The sequence below is a fragment of the Rhinichthys klamathensis genome, unplaced genomic scaffold, assembly GCF_029890125.1.
Source record: "Rhinichthys klamathensis goyatoka isolate OS25496 unplaced genomic scaffold, OSU_Roscu_1.1 h1tg000764l_1, whole genome shotgun sequence".
In the NCBI taxonomy this organism is placed as follows: domain Eukaryota; kingdom Metazoa; phylum Chordata; class Actinopteri; order Cypriniformes; family Leuciscidae; genus Rhinichthys; species Rhinichthys klamathensis.
This window is the reverse complement of record NW_026607165.1, coordinates 559,598-577,906: the sequence shown is the minus strand read 5'-3', so window position 1 is coordinate 577,906 and position 18,309 is coordinate 559,598. Positions and strand designations below refer to the sequence as shown.

At 37.3% G+C, this 18,309-nt stretch overlaps 3 protein-coding genes across 3 annotated transcripts; 2 read left to right on the top strand and 1 right to left on the bottom strand.

Annotated features, from left to right (window-relative positions):
* Positions 1 to 936: 936 nt before the first annotated feature.
* Positions 937 to 6,628, bottom strand: rgra (retinal G protein coupled receptor a). The gene is made up of 7 exons (XM_056242895.1): positions 6,214 to 6,628; positions 5,774 to 5,930; positions 4,669 to 4,790; positions 4,175 to 4,328; positions 3,820 to 3,937; positions 2,295 to 2,408; positions 937 to 1,603 (listed from the first exon to the last, which is right to left on the bottom strand). The coding sequence occupies exons 1-7, from the start codon at positions 6,287 to 6,289 to the stop codon at positions 1,460 to 1,462; spliced, it is 885 nt and encodes a 294-aa protein (XP_056098870.1). The 5' UTR covers positions 6,290 to 6,628; the 3' UTR covers positions 937 to 1,459.
* A 2,781-nt stretch (positions 6,629 to 9,409) lies between these two features.
* Positions 9,410 to 13,066, top strand: lrit1a (leucine-rich repeat, immunoglobulin-like and transmembrane domains 1a). The gene is made up of 4 exons (XM_056242920.1): positions 9,410 to 9,750; positions 10,191 to 10,651; positions 11,132 to 11,437; positions 11,598 to 13,066. The coding sequence occupies exons 1-4, from the start codon at positions 9,629 to 9,631 to the stop codon at positions 12,638 to 12,640; spliced, it is 1,932 nt and encodes a 643-aa protein (XP_056098895.1). The 5' UTR covers positions 9,410 to 9,628; the 3' UTR covers positions 12,641 to 13,066.
* A 124-nt stretch (positions 13,067 to 13,190) lies between these two features.
* lrit2 (leucine-rich repeat, immunoglobulin-like and transmembrane domains 2) lies at positions 13,191 to 16,824 on the top strand. The gene is made up of 3 exons (XM_056242922.1): positions 13,191 to 13,780; positions 14,239 to 15,014; positions 15,673 to 16,824. Exons 1-3 carry the CDS (start codon positions 13,674 to 13,676, stop codon positions 16,473 to 16,475), a joined length of 1,686 nt encoding a protein of 561 aa, XP_056098897.1. The 5' UTR covers positions 13,191 to 13,673; the 3' UTR covers positions 16,476 to 16,824.
* The last annotated feature ends 1,485 nt before the right edge of the window (positions 16,825 to 18,309 follow it).

Below are 18,309 nucleotides of genomic sequence, written 5' to 3'. Positions count from 1 at the left end.
ACACAAGAACCACTGCAGAGATATTGCGTCGGGGTAAACATTTATCAACCATTTGTTATTAAGCGTGTCACTATTGTGGTACAGACAAAAGTACAGTATATCTTTCATTTGTATCCTTAATAGTTGATATATTGTCCAGGCATTTTTGAAATATCATTTATACATATTCTGTTTACTTATCTAACACAGAATTGGTAACTTGTATTGCATTTCGTTCTTTCAGCATATTATATACTTTTTCAAGTGTATTCACGAAGATGTTAAATAAATAGTATTTGTACAAATGTGTAAAATGGGTGAAATGATGTCTTTCTGAAAATGTCCCAAATTTGTATTACTACATTATAGTATGAAATTCTTCAAATTCTGGCTTCTAAAGTTGCAAAGTAAACGCACATTGTATGCAATTTCACCCGTTAGGTTGCAGAATTACTTGTCATTATTAAGCTATTGGCTTGTGATATTCAGTCTGTATAGTAATGATATTACTGTTATGCATAAAAAGTGAAACTATAAGTATTTGTAATACTAATATTTAATAGTGAAATGCATTTTTATGTTGCCTGAGAAAATATTTTTTCTTACAGTGTACAGAATACCTTCATAAAGAAATGATTTGGCATTAATTTTTTTTTTTTTTTTTTTGTCAGAACATTTCCAATTGCAGTAAGTCTCGTGCATAATCTTTTTCTTTTGACTAATCTTGTGCGCTGGGGAATGTGTTTTCATGAAAAGCACCGTTGTTTCTGGGATTAGAAAATGTTCGCCTAATTCTGTCTCATAAGCTGGATGTAGACCTTATCTCAAGTCATTTCCTTATGAATAAAGTACACTTTATGTTCTGTGTGCTAAACTGTGCATTTTGGTTAACATGAACATATCAAATGTAGGCTACCTACTGTAGAAATGGTAAAAGTATTGAACTCTTAAAGGTAGCAGTAATTACATTTCTGTTTATTCTTTTTAGTAGCGCCACATTTTTGTTTGCTTGACATTTAAAAAGGCTGTTTGATGTACAGCGTAACGGCGCTTATACTGTATACAATCAAAAATCTCAACAGTTCACCAGCAACCTCAAAACATATGATTCCTGATTGTGTTTCCATTCAGAACCGCATATATGGAAGCAGCTTAACTCTTATTGAATGACGGCCACACATTCTCTTCTTACATGTGCTTTGTAATGATACGGATAAAACTGGACCCCGTTCTGTAACATTTCCATTAGGAGCAGCTTATGTGCTTTGTCAAAATATCAGTTTAGAAATTTTATTACATGTTGCAATCCCCTATATTAAATATAACATACCAAAATATACCACAAACAGACTCCACACTCACGACCACAAACAGTCCACAAAAATACAGCAAGGATGATATAAGCACACAAAGCCAATAAGCATGTTTCATACCTGTTAGAAACCACCAGGACATTAACTGTTATTGTCATATGCTTCGTTTATTTGGACTTGTTCTCAATAGCAATAGTCTCAATCTTTTGACCAGTGAGCAACTGCCAGATTCCTCCCCTGTAGTTCTCGTTTCCGAGGGCGTAAACAAAGACGTTGAAAGTAGGTGATGTCTTAGCCAAAATGGGTGCAATCTGTAAGAACACATCCAAATCAGACTCTTTCTATGCACATACTACTGAAAATAGTTTAACAGAAATGTTATTTATCAGGTCATGTGTTTATGCTATTGTCTCTTAAGCTCACCAAGGCTGATTTTATTTGATAAAAAAAACAGCGATAATACAATTTAAAATAATGGTTTTCTACTGTTTTATATTTTAAAATGTAATTTATTGCTGTGATGTCAAAGCTGAATTTTTAGCAAGAAACATTTCTTATGAAGTTGTTACAGTTTATATAATTTATACAATTACAATCTATTTTAAGTACAATTCTTTTGTAACATTATAAATGTCTTTACTGGAACTTTTGATCAATTTAATCCATCCTTGCTGAATAAAGGTATTCATTTCCTTAAACAAATAAATAAAGGTAGTCTATGAGTTTATGTGAGATTTACTGGTTATCTCATTATATTCATTCCAGACCTATATGACTTACTTTCTTCCGAGGAACACAAAATAACATATTTTGATGAACATACTGTATAATAAAAAAATATATATATGTTTTTAATATGATGAAAGTCAATGGGGTTCAGTGTTGTATTGGAACCCATTCAGTTTCATTTGACAAAAACAGTTGAAACAGTCGAAAATATCGTCTTTTGTGCTCCCCAGAAGACACAGATTATTCATGCTTTTAAAACAATGACTTCCTCACCATTCTCAGTTTAGGAGAGACGAGGGTTGCGTTCTCCACAGCAGCATAGAAAGCCAGGATACCATACGGGCCCCAGCAAAACAGCATGGTCTTCAGAGGAGTGCTACAGTTGAACTGCACATAGAGAGCAAGCAGGAGATTTCCAAGTCACATGCTGCAGATTTAACTCAGATGTAACTTATACACCATTAAACACCCTACTGTTCATATAAACAGTAATTTTTGTGATTTGAAGTTTCCTTACTATACACGGTGTAACTGTCATAGATCTAACCTTACCTTTACAGTAAAATATTGTTAAATCTACAGTTTTTGGAAGTGAAAAAGAACAAGTCATTGACAAATTGACAATCACAGAATTCCTTGTGTCACTTCACATTTGATGTATTTTCGTTGAAATAACGGTTTCTTAGTTTTTCTAATCAGTTATGGACATCTAATGTTGTTAAATGAATGTTTATTGCATTATTTTAGTGTCATGTGTATTACCATGATGGTGTTTAGTATTTGTGTGAATAACACTGCGCCTTTTATAAACATGTACACATTCTCAGCTTGTGGAAAAGCTGCTTGTGATTCATCAGGGGACTAACCACCACCTGTTTTGGTGGTTGTCAGTGTATTACAAAGGCACAAAACAGATATTAGTACTTTATTAACATTAATATCAGTTAGTGAAATATGTTTTTTTACAGTAAATTTAAGTTAAATCTGTAAAACCTAAAATGTTGGTACTGTTTTTTTTTTTACGGTAAATTTATGGCAACCACAGCTGCTGTTTTTTTTTACCGTAAAGTTAACAGATTTTTTTACAGATTTATTTTTTTTTAAGCTAAATTTGGCACAAAGGCTTAACAAACACATAATGAAAGGACATACAATACTGTATTTACAAACTAGAATACAGTTCAGTAGTACAGTAGTAGAATACAGTAGTAGGCCTACATTAAAGTCCTACTGTGCCAATGTTATTTTAGTATTATTTATATACTGTTACATGTTTCATAATTTTTTGAATTAGCTTTTATTTTAGTTTCATTTTTAGTAATTTTGGTATGTGCCAACATTTTCATGTTTTTTAAAAGAAAGAGATTTAATTTTATTTTAGTTTGCGTTTATTTCCTGTAAGTAATTTTAGTGTTTTCATTTAGGTTTTTCATCTTATATTATTGTTATTTATTAGAGCTTTATTTTAGTTAAAACATTTATTTTTAATAGTTAACGTTGATTACTCTGTTCTGTGCTGGTCTTAACTGTCTGTAAGGAAATCCCCTTCTTCTGCTATCACTTTGGTATTGGTGTGCATGCTATTTTTTAGCGTTGCGTAATAGTTCTGTCCTGGAGAAGAGTTCAGTAGCTGTTGCAGAGATGCCTTTGTGCTTGCAGGCAAAACGTTTCTTTGACCCACTCAGTCACCGTGAATAACGGTCTTATGCAATGTGAGGGGAAATGTTTACTCTGTCTGTACTCATGCGCATTTTGATCTCACATGTCAAATTCTAATATTGTGCAGAGGATACTTCACCTTAGCCTGCCCACTCTTTTGGAATTTCCTATCAATGGACTGATAGGAAGACAGCACGACAAACACCTGAATGCCCATGTTGAAGATGGACATGGGGATCAAGTAAGACACGTAGTTCCTGAGGAGGACAGACGAAATTACATGTATAGGCCTTCAAGGGTCTTATTTCACAGTGAACAGATTTACAAGGAAATGAAACTTTCCATGACCATAATATTGCTTTCGTATATTTGTAAACATGGGTCAGAATGCATATTTGAATATATGTCAGAAAGAATGTGGGTCTGAAACCGACACTAGAGCAAAGTTGTATGTTATAACATGACGTGAATTATGAATGTACTGTGCATCTTACCTATCCCCCTTGCTGTAGTCCAGTGTGCAGCAGGTCCTCAGGGGCTCGTAGTCATACTCTCCCCAGCCAATCAGAGGCATGGCGGACCAGAAGGCAGTGAAGAGCCAGATGAAGATAACCAGGGTGATGGCGCTGCTCCACTGCAGCTTTGTCCCTAATGATACAAGGTGATCAAACATTGTGCTGTGTACTAAATTGTTTTATTTAATGACCCTAAACGTTTTTTAAGGTTTTGATGTTAACACACCAAATAATGTTAGACCTGAGTTCACAGTCAGTGTTGACATTTGTACTAATTTAAAATGGCCATTCACTGAGATTTTGAAAAGAATGGTCTTAGGTGAAGCCTATAAGTACCTTCAGCTGGTGGTCTTTGCAACATGGGTGGTCTGAACTAGAACAAAGACTGTCAAATTTCCCATTGAAGCGCAGGTCCTATTTGGTGAAAGGCATCTCATTGTTTTTTACTAAGGTTCTCTGTTCCTGTTACTCACTTGTGCAGTACTGGTGGTATCTGTCCCAAGCAATGGCTGCAATAAAGTGGATGCTGGCAAGAGCAGTCATAAAGCCCTGGAAGCCATGGGTCTGACATCCATCTGATCCATAAGGCCAGTATCTGGAGTTTCAAGAAGATCACGTATTAAAAAAAAGATGGTTGAAATTAAAATTAATTTAGTAATGTTTAATGTATTTTTCTCAGTGACAGATTCTTAAACGTTTTGTCTCTCCTATCTTGAATATTTGTTCACGTCTTTGCTTGTATCAGTAAATTTGGAAATCCAACATATTTTGGAACATGGTACACTGTAAAAAATGATCAGTTGACTTAACTTGGTAAAAAAGAAGAGAGGAAACCCGTTGCCTTAAAATTATTAAGTAAATAAACTATGTATGTGAACTTGACAATTCCATATAACTGCATGTTTTCAATTACGCATGAATTTTATTTATTAATTTTAAGGCAAGGGTTTCCTCACTTTTTTTAAGTTAAGTCAGCTGATCATTTTTTACAGCTGGTTTCTGTTCCAAACTGGTCTTTAGCTGGCTACAATGTTCCAAAAAAAAAGCTGGTAGCTGGTTTGTTTCTGGCCTAAAATGGTCTACCAATTTGCACCAGCTAATGAACTACCTGGACCAGTTAAACCAGCTTAATTTGGATTTTCCAACAGGCCATTCCTGCTGAAAACAAACAAAAAAAGATTTCAAAAAAAAAGATTTTGATGGTCTTAACTGGTTTAAAATGATCTGAGATGGTGCTCAGCTGGTAATGCAGCTTGGTGGCTGTGCCTGGGGGCAGCCAAAAAGCCTCAAACCAGCCCGACCAGGCCGGGAGACCAGCAAGTCATCTGGATTATGCTATTATTATTACAGCAAGGATGTGATTAAAAGACATTTCATCCCACAAGGAATTTAAAAAGCCCTGCAACCCCAACTATCCCTTTAATTTAACAGCTGCACTTTAGTAATTTATTACGAGAAAAAAAAAGACCCCTCATTACATCACAGCTGTATTTATACACTGGCATCCGTGACGCACCATCGCCTCTAGGGGTTCCGTCAACAACAACATCATCAACACACAAACGTGCGCGTGCTCACCTCAGAAAGCTTGAGAAGGCAGCGACAGTGGCGTTCATAGAAATACCCATATCTGCCATGGCCAGACTGAACACGAGAAAATTACTTGGGGTCCGTAATTCTCTTATTTTAAGAAAAGCAACAACGGTGACAGCATTCAGGAAGAACCCGAGGAGACCTTTAGAGGACACAGAAAACGTGTGAACAATCAGAGCCTTCCCAACCAAGCCCCCATAACAGCGTAGTTATGACACAGTAATAGGCTCTACAAGCTAGTGGCACCCTTCAGATAGATAGTTCTATCTATAAATCAACATTATGTGTTATTGATTTTGTAACCGTTTGCTATCTCATTCCCGGGTGAAGCACATCCTATCAAGGCTATACATCCATCCACAAAGTAAGATTTGCACGCGATCCTCTCTCTCTCTTTTTTATACCCTGAACAAGATTCTGCTTACCCTCCACGAGCAGACAAGATCCCAGGGAAAACACATCGAACTCGGAGAATCCCTCCGGTAATGGATACGTTACCATTTTGAACGCAATTTTGACACCAAAGTGTGCAGAATCACAGTCCGCTCGCTCGCGCGATGTGCCTCAGTGTGTTCAAACGAAGCCTTCTTTTAAAGGAGCGTTTCACGTGAAAAAGCATGAACGTAATTATGTAAAGCTCTCCCTCTGCCTCAATCCGCGCAAGAATGTATTAATGAACATAACAACTCCTACCATTGACCCCTAATACGTATTTACACAGGGCATCAGTAAAGCGCTCATTCAGTTACACAACAAGCCTTTGTGTGTCGGACGCTTGAGCGCACTGATGGTAAGACCGGGCTGAATGTGAACCAGTTGAGCCTGTGCCAATTCAGTGTGTTGTGTTCTGTTCGCTGGCTGAACAACAGGTGTCGTTGAGCTGTCACTCCAGACACTGATAGACATTGTGGATTTGACGGTTTGCATACGGATGACGGGAGTAACTGTTTTTACAATGGCTTTTCTCAAATGCAGACTGTCACATTGGTGGTGAGGAGATACTGAATAGATCTTCAGACACAAGAGGGAGAGAGAAAATGTCAATGTCTTCACAAATAGAAAAGTAGTGTTTCTTCTAAGAAATAATTGTGGGGTCATTTAAACCTGTGCATCCTCAACTTAGATAATTTAGTTGGTTCAGATAACATAATATTTTGGGTTTCTTTTGATTAAACCAATCTCCTTCATTGTATTAACTTTTTTATTTTTTTATTTCAATGAACTTACAATTTAATGGCAACCGGGTTGCTTACTTTTTTAAGTTAAACCAATAATATATAGTCATAATCATAAATTGTGTTCGGTGCTGAAATAGAAACATTTTGAATATTTGTTTAGACAATAACCACTCTGAATCCTGCTCTATTAAAAGATGCTTTGTTTCCAGATTGCATTATTGAGTGGAAGCCAAATAAAAAGACAAGTTACAAAGAGTAACACTGATACACTAACCTACTTTTTTGTTTTGAAAATCTATTCATTGGTGTTTTATCACATGAAGTCCTGCAATTCCACATAAAATATATAATTGTATGTGGAATTTTCAATATATATAATGAAATGGCAAAATCCTCAAGGCTTATCGTATACAGTTAACAAACAAGACCCATATTGTTCAGTCATTGCCTCAGCTAAGATTATGAGGTTGTGAAACAATACTATAGGCCTACATGTTAAAAAAAGAATAAGTCATATGACAGTATAAAAGCAAACATATTTTTTTAAAGGTTTGTATAAGAAAATATGTTCCACTCAAGTTTGCAATCCACATAACAGTATGTTAGAAAACCACTTTACAATATGGTTTCATTTTTTAACATTAGTTAACTACATTACATGAACTAACGATTAACAATACTTCAGCATTTAATCATCTTAGCTGATGTTAATTTCTACATTTACTAATGCATTATTAAACTCAAGTTATTTCTGTTGCACTGTGAACTAACATAAAAATGAATAATTGTAGTTTTATTAACATTAACAAAGGTTAATAATATGCTGTAAAATGTATTGCTAGTTACTTAATCATGGTGCATTAACTAATGAGACCTGTTACTAAAAATACTTTTTTTTTCTTCAAATTATGGTATATATACCACAGATCAGCAATGTTTTATATGCATTTTTAGAGCAAAAGATTTTGTTTGAAAAAACTTAAAAACATACTTAAAACATAAATGGTCTTGAAAACACTAGTCCCGAGACTGTTACGACTAGATCTCTCAAAGCTGTGATTTTTCGCACATTATGATCATATGTTCCTCACATACAGCTCTGTTCAATAACTTGTGAAATACAGATTTGTTTTGCTTTTTTTCAGTGCATATGGGATTAGGATAGTACAGAACCATAATTCTCATGAGGTTTACTGTACTTACAGCAGCTTTTAGCTTTTACTCTATCTGAAGCTATACTTTCTAACTGTGAAACTCACAAAAAGATCTTTAAGGGAATAATGTGACCTTAGTAGGTGTGTGAGAGAGGTTTAGGCAGTCAGAGGTTAACGGAAATGTTAACACATTTTACACATTCCCCACACATTAAAACAATAAACACTTTGCTAGTTTTCTTTTCTTAAGCTCATGGCAGTTGAGAAATTCGGTTTTATATTTACATTACATTTTATATTGGCACTAATCAGAACAGATGATCTGGTGCCAAGGTTTAACCCATGTTGTATTTACAAACCTATAGCATAAACAAATAGGCTTCTGCGAAAAATAACTCTCGAGGGCCAATGATTACAGGAAACCAGACCAGTTTTATACCAAGGAAAGATTTAAACCTTGAAGCAAAACCTTGAAACTCATTTGCATTAAGCCCTCATTCCAAAAACTCTAGATTTCTAAACATTATTTCCTGCATTTTTCTTGTTACTGTTTTGAGCTTATGCTGTTAAGATATTTTCTGGTTTATTTATTATTATTATTATTATTTTTAGATTGGATTGTTTCTGTCTATTAAGCATAGTTGTATTTACAAACCCTGCAACAGGCTATTAGGAAGAACAAGCTGCCTGTGATCCAAGGCCTAACAGGATTACATGAAGGAAAATATTTAAAAAATCCGGTTGGATACGCCACTGAACAATAGCCAACTTTGGATGTCCTTAGTCTGAGAGACAACTCTCATGCTGATGACTTTAATAGACATCAGTATTTTCATTCAGTATAGTCATAGCAACCCATAGATCAAAATGTCTCTTTCAAAAGCACACAAGTATTCTCACTTTAGTAGATAGCCTATATAACATTGAGGTAAATACTACTTGAGTGTTGTTTAGTGTTGAACTGATTTTTGATCTGGTTTTTATTTTGTATTTATTTTTTTACAGATGTTGAAACTAAATCTTTCAATACTCCCTGGTCTCCTCTGTTTTTTTGTTTTTTTTTAAGGTCAATGCAACAGTGCATGGTACAGCCAGAACAGACCAGCTTCCAAAATATCATCAGCTCTTACACATTCTAGAAGTGAATCCGTAAAATACAACAAATTCCGAAGTTTAACTGTCAGGCAGAGAATGGTTCAAAAGAGAGCTACAGATGCGTATTAAACATCATGGCCAATTCGAAAAGATTTCATCCCTATAATTAACATCATGTATCTCTATGCAGCCTATCAGATTCCAGGATGCATACGCATCTAAATGAAAATAACGCGCATGCTTTCGCTAATCCTCGTCTGTCCTTTTTATCTGCTGGCCTCGTTGCAGTCAGATCATTATGGGAGATCGGAGCAGAGGGAGGATGACATGCTGGTTATTTTTTCCATAATTGCAAGTGGATGGTTCTTCGTTAAAACTACGTCCCGCGGTGTTTTGTTGACATTAGTGGCAAAATGTCTCTTATTGTCTTTTTGGGTCTCCTACTGGCATCTGGTGGCTTTCCACTTGTTCGGAGCACATGTCCTTCCCAATGCAGCTGCTTTTATCATAACCTGAGTGATGGTTCCAGAGCCAGGTTCGTGTGTATTTAATTATCTCAACTTTATTGAATGAATGCAATGCATTTTTTTTCGACTTGAAATGTGGTGCACTGGTGCATTTTGCGCATTCCACATCATGTAGCTATGTTTTACACATGAACAATATTGTGTGTGATATCGTTTAGAATGTATTTTGCACACACAATTTGTTCATTTATGTTTTAGTATTGATTCGAGTTTTAAAAGATGATACATTTAATCAGTTTAAACAAGAAACATTTTCAAGAATTGTCATTTCGCAATGTGAGTACATTATGACGCAATTAATGATTCTTGACAAATTTTGTTTTATTTCTTTCTTTTTCCACAAGCTTTTGTCAGACTCAGTCAAAGACTGCTGCTTAAAGATTCGTGTGCGCATGCTTTAAAATCCCTTATTATAAGTCTTTATTCTTGTTTCTAATGCGTTTCGCAGGAGTGTGATTTGCAACGATCCAGAAATTTCACTGGTGCCCGCCACGTTCCCAGGGGACACCTCGAAACTTCGGATTGAAAAGACTGCGATCAAGAGGATCCCAAGCGAGGCTTTTAGCTACCTCTCTAATTTAGAATTCCTTTGGATGTCTTTTAACGTTTTGTCCTCTCTCAACTCGGACAGTTTCCGTGGCTTGGACAGTTTAGAGGAACTAAGGCTAGATGGAAATTCTCTCACTTCGTTTCCGTGGGAATCCCTCATGGACATGCCCAGTCTGAGGCTACTCGATATACACAACAACCAGCTGTCCTCAGTCCCCTCTGAGGCCGCTCTCTACATGAAAAACTTAACCTACCTGGATCTATCCAGTAATAATCTGCTGACAGTGCCACCTGAGGTCCTCAACACTTGGTTGACGGTCAAACCCGTCCAGGGAGCAGAAAGTTCAAAAATGATTCTTGGTAAGGTTTTCCTTCGTCTTATTTTCTTAATTTTATATATTGGCGTAATTTTATATTATATTATTTATTAGAAATAATATTTTAAAATATGTAATCTATTTTAAAATATATACTGTAATAATACCAATATATAACACTGTAAAAAAAATCTAAGTTGTAAATAAAGATTATTGGAATATGTTTTGCAAGAAAATATATTTCAGTCTTTCAATATCAAAATTTCACGTTTTTAATGTGTTACTTGCCATTTCTCTTGTAGTTATTTGTAACTTGCAAGTAACTATTTCTGAGTGAAGTAAATTTTAATAGGTGTAGGATTTTTTTTTATAAGTCAATTTTAAAAGTTTTTTGCATAAAAAACACCCGCAACAGATGCCTTCAGAAAAGGAAATGCCCTTACAATGATCACCTTTTATTACAATTATAACGCTTTTCTTAACTTAAGTGGTTTTTTCAACTTGATCATTTCTTTTGCCCCAGGTCTCCATGACAACCCATGGTTGTGTGATTGTCGACTATATGACCTGGTCCAGTTCCAGAAGTCTCCTAGTCTGTCAGTGGCCTTCATTGACACAAGGCTCAGGTGCGCTGATCCAGAGAGCCTCTCTGGAGTTCTGTTTAGTGATGCCGAGCTCAGACGCTGCCAGGGGCCTCGGGTCCACACCGCCGTAGCCCGTGTGAGGAGCGCAGTGGGCAACAATGTGTTGTTGCGATGCGGAACCATTGGGGTCCCCATCCCTGAGCTGGCCTGGAGAAGGGCAGATGGAAAGCCACTGAATGGGACAGGTGAGTCAGCACAATGGCAGGCGGTTAAGCAGTATTAGCTAGAGGTGCTAGTGATTACAGAGAGCTGGCACAGACACAACAATGCACTGTGATTACACAATACTAATTAGTTCATGCAAATGTACTCAAGTGTTATTCTTTTTTCCCTTCGAATTTACAGTTCAGCTGGAGAATTCGAAGGAGGGAATCGTTTGGTCTATTTTAAGTGTGCCTGCCGTGTCCTTTCGTGACACGGGAAAGTACATCTGCAAAGCCACAAATTATGCAGGGAGTGCAGAGGCCGTCATTTCTTTGATCATAAGCGATGCACCCAAAGCCGAGAATCCGACTGTGGATCCAAAAACCAAAGTGAAGTCCAAGAAGCCAAACCCTATAGTCAAGGCAGCCTATCAAGAAAAACACATAGTCACGTACGTTTCCCCAACACCCAACAATAAGCTACCACTCGGGGCCACAGTGAGCTACACAGGCCCGTATCCAGGTATGGAGAGCGACAATGCTGCTAACAGTCGGACAAATACCCAAACAGCCAGTCCCGACGGGTTCCTGGAGACCAATCTGAGCAACCTGGCTGCAAACACGTCCTCACTTCAGCAAGACCCTGACAGGGTCGTGCGCTCGGTCAAAGTGATTGGCGATACGGACTACACCGTGTGTCTGAACTGGAGGGCACCCACCGCCAAGAACACAACCGCTTTTAGCGTCCTCTACGCTGTGTTTGGGGAGAGGGATATGCGCAGAATTAACGTCAGTCCAGGTAACAACCGGATCCTCATCGAGGGACTGGTTCCAAAAACCAAATACATCGCCTGTGTGTGCGTCAAGGGGCTGATCCCCAAAAAGGAGCAGTGTGTAATCTTCTCAACCGATGCAGCGGCTAGCGCTAATGGAACCCAAAAGCTCATTAATGTAGTAGTGATCACGGTCGCCTGCGTGATAGCTGTGCCTCTGACTGTGATCGTGTGCTGCGGGGCGCTTAAGAGGAAAATCAAGAAGTTTCTGGGCAAAAAGTCCAAAGACATTCAAGACTCATATGTGACGTTTGAGACTCTGTCTCCCAGTACCAAAGCCAAAGGCTTGGAGGGGGAATATCTCACCAGACTGAATGCAGAGGAGTCCAACAGACTGCTGTCGGCCAGGTCCAGCCTAGACTCTGAGTCCACCGCCAAGATTGAGGGACAGCCCAATGAATACTTCTGCTGACAATATCCCTCAGCCACAATCCCTCCACGCAGCCGCCTGAGTATCCAGGCCCAGCCGCAGTACCTGAGTGCACATAATCTGTACCAGCAGTACATGACTGGCCGTCCGTGAACAAGATTCAGGATACTTTGCATAAGTAACAAAGTGAAGGTATATGTTGTTTTGGTAATGTTGCTCTTTGTTACTGTGCTTTTGGACTTGGTTTCTAAACTAAGCCATTTGGCTTGTGGTGGGGTTGTGGCTGAGCAATCCCAGGAACATGCATTCATGGACTTTTACCCCTTCAGATAGTGATAGAAGGAACTGATTTAAAGGGAAATGTTCATATGAATTCTTGTATATTTGTGTATATGGAAGAAAAAAAACGATTTATATGTGATAATAGTTAGTAATATTATGTAAGGAATTGGGGATTCGCTTTCACATACACTCTTAAAAAATAAAAGTTCCAAAAGGGGGGTTTTGCAGTGATGCCATAGAAGAAGAATCTTACAGTGAACAGTTCTTAAAAGAACCATTTTTTTTCTTGTGTACAACATTTAAAAAATATAAACAACCTTTTCCACTTTAAAGATCCTTCTGTGGAATGGAAAGGTTCCATAGACGTAAAAGGTTCTTCATTGAACCATACATTTAAATAAAGAACCATTAGAGTGTAGTTACTTTTCTAACAGCATGATGAGTCTAGTGCAACTAATGCAAAATCATGCAAATCATTTGGGATTTTCATATGCACCAACATAGTCATCATTGTGTATGTGACATTTTTCTGTTTACCATGTAAAACTTGTTCTACTTTTTTTGTCCCAGGTTTCTTAGTAGTACCCATTTATGCTTCAAAATAAATTTTGTATATACATTTAAAAAAGTGTTACAGTATTTTTTACCAACAATATTAGGTCAGACTTACAATTAAGTTCCAATCAGTCTCTCGTGGGGTTAGTCAAGGATTACTGATAATAGGCTTTACTCCACTGTACCTGCAGTCATGTCGTGCACAGACATAGAGTGGATGTTACATTTATAGGAGACCATGGATGCCTCAGTTATATTTCGTTTGATTGTTTTCCTTCTTTTATTAAGTCATATTAGCTCAGAGTGTTTTCCAGGATGCTCCTGTGGGACTGACCGTTTTGGGAGGTTAGTTACAGTTCCTTTTGTTACAGCAGTATCATTGAGCAAAGATGATGTTGTTGTGCTTAGAATAGGTATAGCACAATGTAAGATCTAGTCTGTAAATATAAATATATGGGCGATCCGAGGAGCTATTCTGCCCTAGAAAAAATATGTAAAAAATTAATTAAACCTCAAAGTGTTAAAATTAAACACATTAAAAATGTATGTGTTTTTGTTTTCATAACAAAGATTTTGCACACCAACCATTTTAGAAAACAAGTTTCTCCAAAAAGGAGAACATTGTTACTAGAACAGCTTGATGTCATTAATTTGAACATTTTAATATATCTAAGAGTAGCCTAGTAGTAATTTGTCATTAACCACACTTGTTAAAAAAATATATTATATTATATTATACTGTATATGTTGTAAAGTAGTCGAACATCAACGTACAATTGAAAGTATTGAACGTTTTTCTCTAGGTCACTCACATGTATGGGAATTGCATTAACCCAGGTTCCTGAGGACATACCGGAAGATCTGACTAAAATTCGAATAGAGAAATCACAGCTAAGTGAACTACCAAAGGCAGCGTTTTCCCATATTAAGTGTCTAAAGCATCTCTGGCTGAATTTCAATGACATCGCCATCATTAATATCAAAAGTCTGGAAGGTATGGGAAACTTGACGGAGCTCCGGTTGCAGGGTAACAAGCTGCGTTCAGTCCCATGGACAGCGTTTGAGGAAACGCCCAACCTCAAGATTCTGGATCTGAAGCACAACCGCATTGACGCACTCCCCGAACACGCGCTTAAGTTTTTACCAGGTCTCACCTATTTAGACCTGTCCTCTAATCAACTCTCAGTCATTTCTAAAGACGTGTTTATGAACTGGCCTCTCTACCACACAGAAAGCAAGCATGAAAAACCTACAGCGTCCAATGTTGTTCTGGCGCTTCACGACAACCCGTGGTTGTGCGACTGTCGCCTGGGAGGCTTCATTGAGTTTATCAAATCGTTGAGTCCGCCCTTCATTTTAATGAACTCATATTTGACATGCTCTGGCCCGGAATTCAAGGCAGGGAAATTTTTCCATGAGGTCGATTTAAAGACGTGTGTGAAGCCAGTGGCCAGCGCCCCAGTCGGCAACATCACCGTGCCTTTAGGCGGCAACATCACGCTAACATGCTTTGCCACGGCCAGACCTGAACCTGCCATTCGGTGGACATATGGTCTTAAGATACTAAGAGGATTTCGTGGTAAGAGATATTCTCCTAAAACATGTTTACGTTTGTCTTTACTTAAATAGATCTTTCTTTAAAAAATAGGTACTTAGCCCTCGATTACTGCACACACATATTATTGCACTTTTGCAAATGATGCAATAACATCACCGTTTGTATGTTACAAAATGACGTGCTTTTAGACCTTATCTATACAATTAATTTGAATATAATACAATAATATTTTAATTCATCAGTAAATGTCAGCTTTTAAAAACACTCAAAATAGTGTATGGACAACGTGTTTTTAAAAATGATATTTTTATATACATAATAACAAAATATAATATATAATTATACATTAAAAAGGAGTGTAAGTGCTAAAAAAAATTCCAAAATCCAAACTACTTAAAACTAGATTATGCAATTGTGACGCATATGATACCTGTGCAAGCTTCTAAAAAGGATCCCAAATTATTACAAATAATGGAAAAAATAGTTTGACATTGTCAAATTTCTAAGATGAGTAATAATAATAATTATTATTATTTACAACTAATGTAATTATTACATAAATGTATAAATTATGAATCAATATTAATAATACACATTATTGTTGTTATTATTATTATACTGTAAAATTACCTTTTGGCCATACTCCATGTTGGCCTCAACTTCACTTTTTTTCCTTCAGAGATTCAGAGCCATGTGGATGAAGACACTATCAGGTCTCAGCTGATCATTCCTTCGCTCCATCTGGCCGACAGAGGACTCTACACCTGCTTTGCAAACAATTTCATCGGCAATTCGTCAATCGGTATATTACTGGATGTGAAATCTCCAGAAGGCTCACTGTCTCATTCCTCAGACCTCCCTGCTGCCATCGCAGAGGAAAATGTTTACATCGATATCCGTATTGCCAAGCAGACAGTGTATGGCATTACAATTGAGTGGCGTGCTGTGACAGACAATCCAGCAGAAACCTGGTTCACCATTCATTTTGGCCGCTATGACACACTTAAGAAAGAGCAGATATACATAGGACCAGGTATTAACACATACTCTGTCACAGACCTGCTACCAGTCACTAAGTATGAAATCTGTGTTACTCTAAAGAGCCAGGCTCCTCGGAACGGCCAGTGCATCGTGTTCGTGACAGGCAGTGATTTCAATGAAATGGAACAGAGAGAAAAGCTCATTCATATTGTCGTAATTGTACTTGCCATGGTGCTCGCTGTGCCCGTGGGAATGTACGCCTGCACCACCAATGCCAAGTTCACCTGCTTTGAGCGTTGCACGGAGATGTGGAGAAACAGGAGACACACGGAGCACTCACACACGTCTGACGAGAGGCAGGGCACGTTTGACAGTCTCCAGGCTGCCAGTGATGAGGGCCTCTGCAAGGAGTCCAGCAAGGAGCTGAAGGCCCGACGAAGGTCTGCTGAGAAGATACAGAAAACAAAGAATGAACGAAGACCAACAGCTGAGCTTTACTGACACTGCACATTGAAAAGACATCCAGAGACTGATCAATACCCATGAAAGGAGCAGGAAAGCCTGCATTGTCATCCAGCTTGAGTGGTCAACAGGAGATCGGAGTAAAGTTAATATTCTTATTACGGATGCCAGAAGAGAGTCTCGATTGATCATGAACTCAAGGATCAGGTGCTGCTGGACAGGATTTTTCCAGACAAACTGGCGAAAACCAAAGGAAGCCATTGAATAAAAGCAAAGTCACTGAATCAAACACTTCTATCAACCTTATTCTACATCGCATAAGCAAGCTATTTTCATTGAATGTTTGACACTTCAGATTCTTTCGCCACTATAGGTAAATAACTAAGAATAACAAAGTGCTGCACACCAGTGTTTATGGTTATAATAATAAATTAATATAACATAAGTTTGCAATATAAAGCAGCTATAACAGGCTGTTTTTGTACTGGTAAAATAACTGGGAGTGTCTGAAACTCGAAGCCTCCTACATTCAAGTAGTAAATAGCCAAGCCAGCTCTTGTGTTACAAATAAGGTGGATACACTATTAAAAAAAATAAAGGTTCTTTATTGGCGTCAATGGTTCCATGAAGAACCTTTAACATCCATTGAACCTTTCCATTCCATAAAAGGATTTTCTTTAGATTCTAAAAATGGTCTTTTGAGAACCGTTCACTGAAAGTTCTATGGCATCGCTGAAAAAAAAAATAAAATTAAAAAAAAAAGACTTTTGAAACCTATATTTTTAAGAGTACAATTATATTCATTTTATCATCTCACTGCACTTTCTAGAAGCAACTAGTGACAAGTAGTAGCGCTCAATAGATAATGCAACTGTACATAAAACATCATTTTGGGGATTATATTTATATTTGAAAACTAAGTGAATTATTTTAGGTTGAGGTGCATTTGTATGATTGTTAAATTCGTGGCATGTTTTAAGTGACAGATTTATTTTTAATGCACATGATACAAACCTAGGGGTTTAAAAGCAGATTAGGATTTTTGATGCCTGTTCCATATCATGTGAATCCAACAGCAGACAGAATGCTTATCTTCTAAAATGGACACAAGCGTCAGTCAGCAAGCCCTTTGACAAACAATGAAAATGCCACATACAATGACAATTAAACAATGACCGACACAAGGCTGCAATACATTGACCTTCAAACAAATTGACCAATTTGAACTCCAATTATTTAAAGAGTTGGGGAATAAATGCAATGAAGATTGTTTTCTATAAATGATTTTGCCCCTAAAGTATGATATTTTGTTCCCTTTTATTTTTTTTAACAAATGAGTGATAGCTGCAATCTTTGTAAGTAAATATATACATTAAAATGAAAGTTTGTTGCTGAACTTATACCATGTTTCTGTACTGAAATGTATAAAAATGTATATCACACAACATGGACTGTCATTCAAGGCAGTCAACTTTATTTGTAAATATGCCTGGAATAAGAAATAACTTATTTCCACGAACAGACTGAACGGATACCGCTGTCGAATCGTGCCGTTCTGCACTAATCCAGGCTCGTTGACAGTATGCTTCTTTTTCTATTGTGGTACTACTAAACCAGGATTAAAACGTACATGACCAATCGTGAACCTCAGACTCTCCGCGTCACTAAAGTGCAGAGCAGAGCTCCACGTACGGTATGGTTAGTTACCCATGCTGAGAAATCTATACGTGGAACGTTTTGTAAACGGTTCTAATGGAAATGCTGCTAGTACCAAAAAAGTGCTTAAAGTGAATTCTACAGCTCTCTGTTATTTATGTCAGCGATAAACTTTGAGGGTTCTGACTTTGTGTTCAGAGCTCTGTGACCTTGCTCC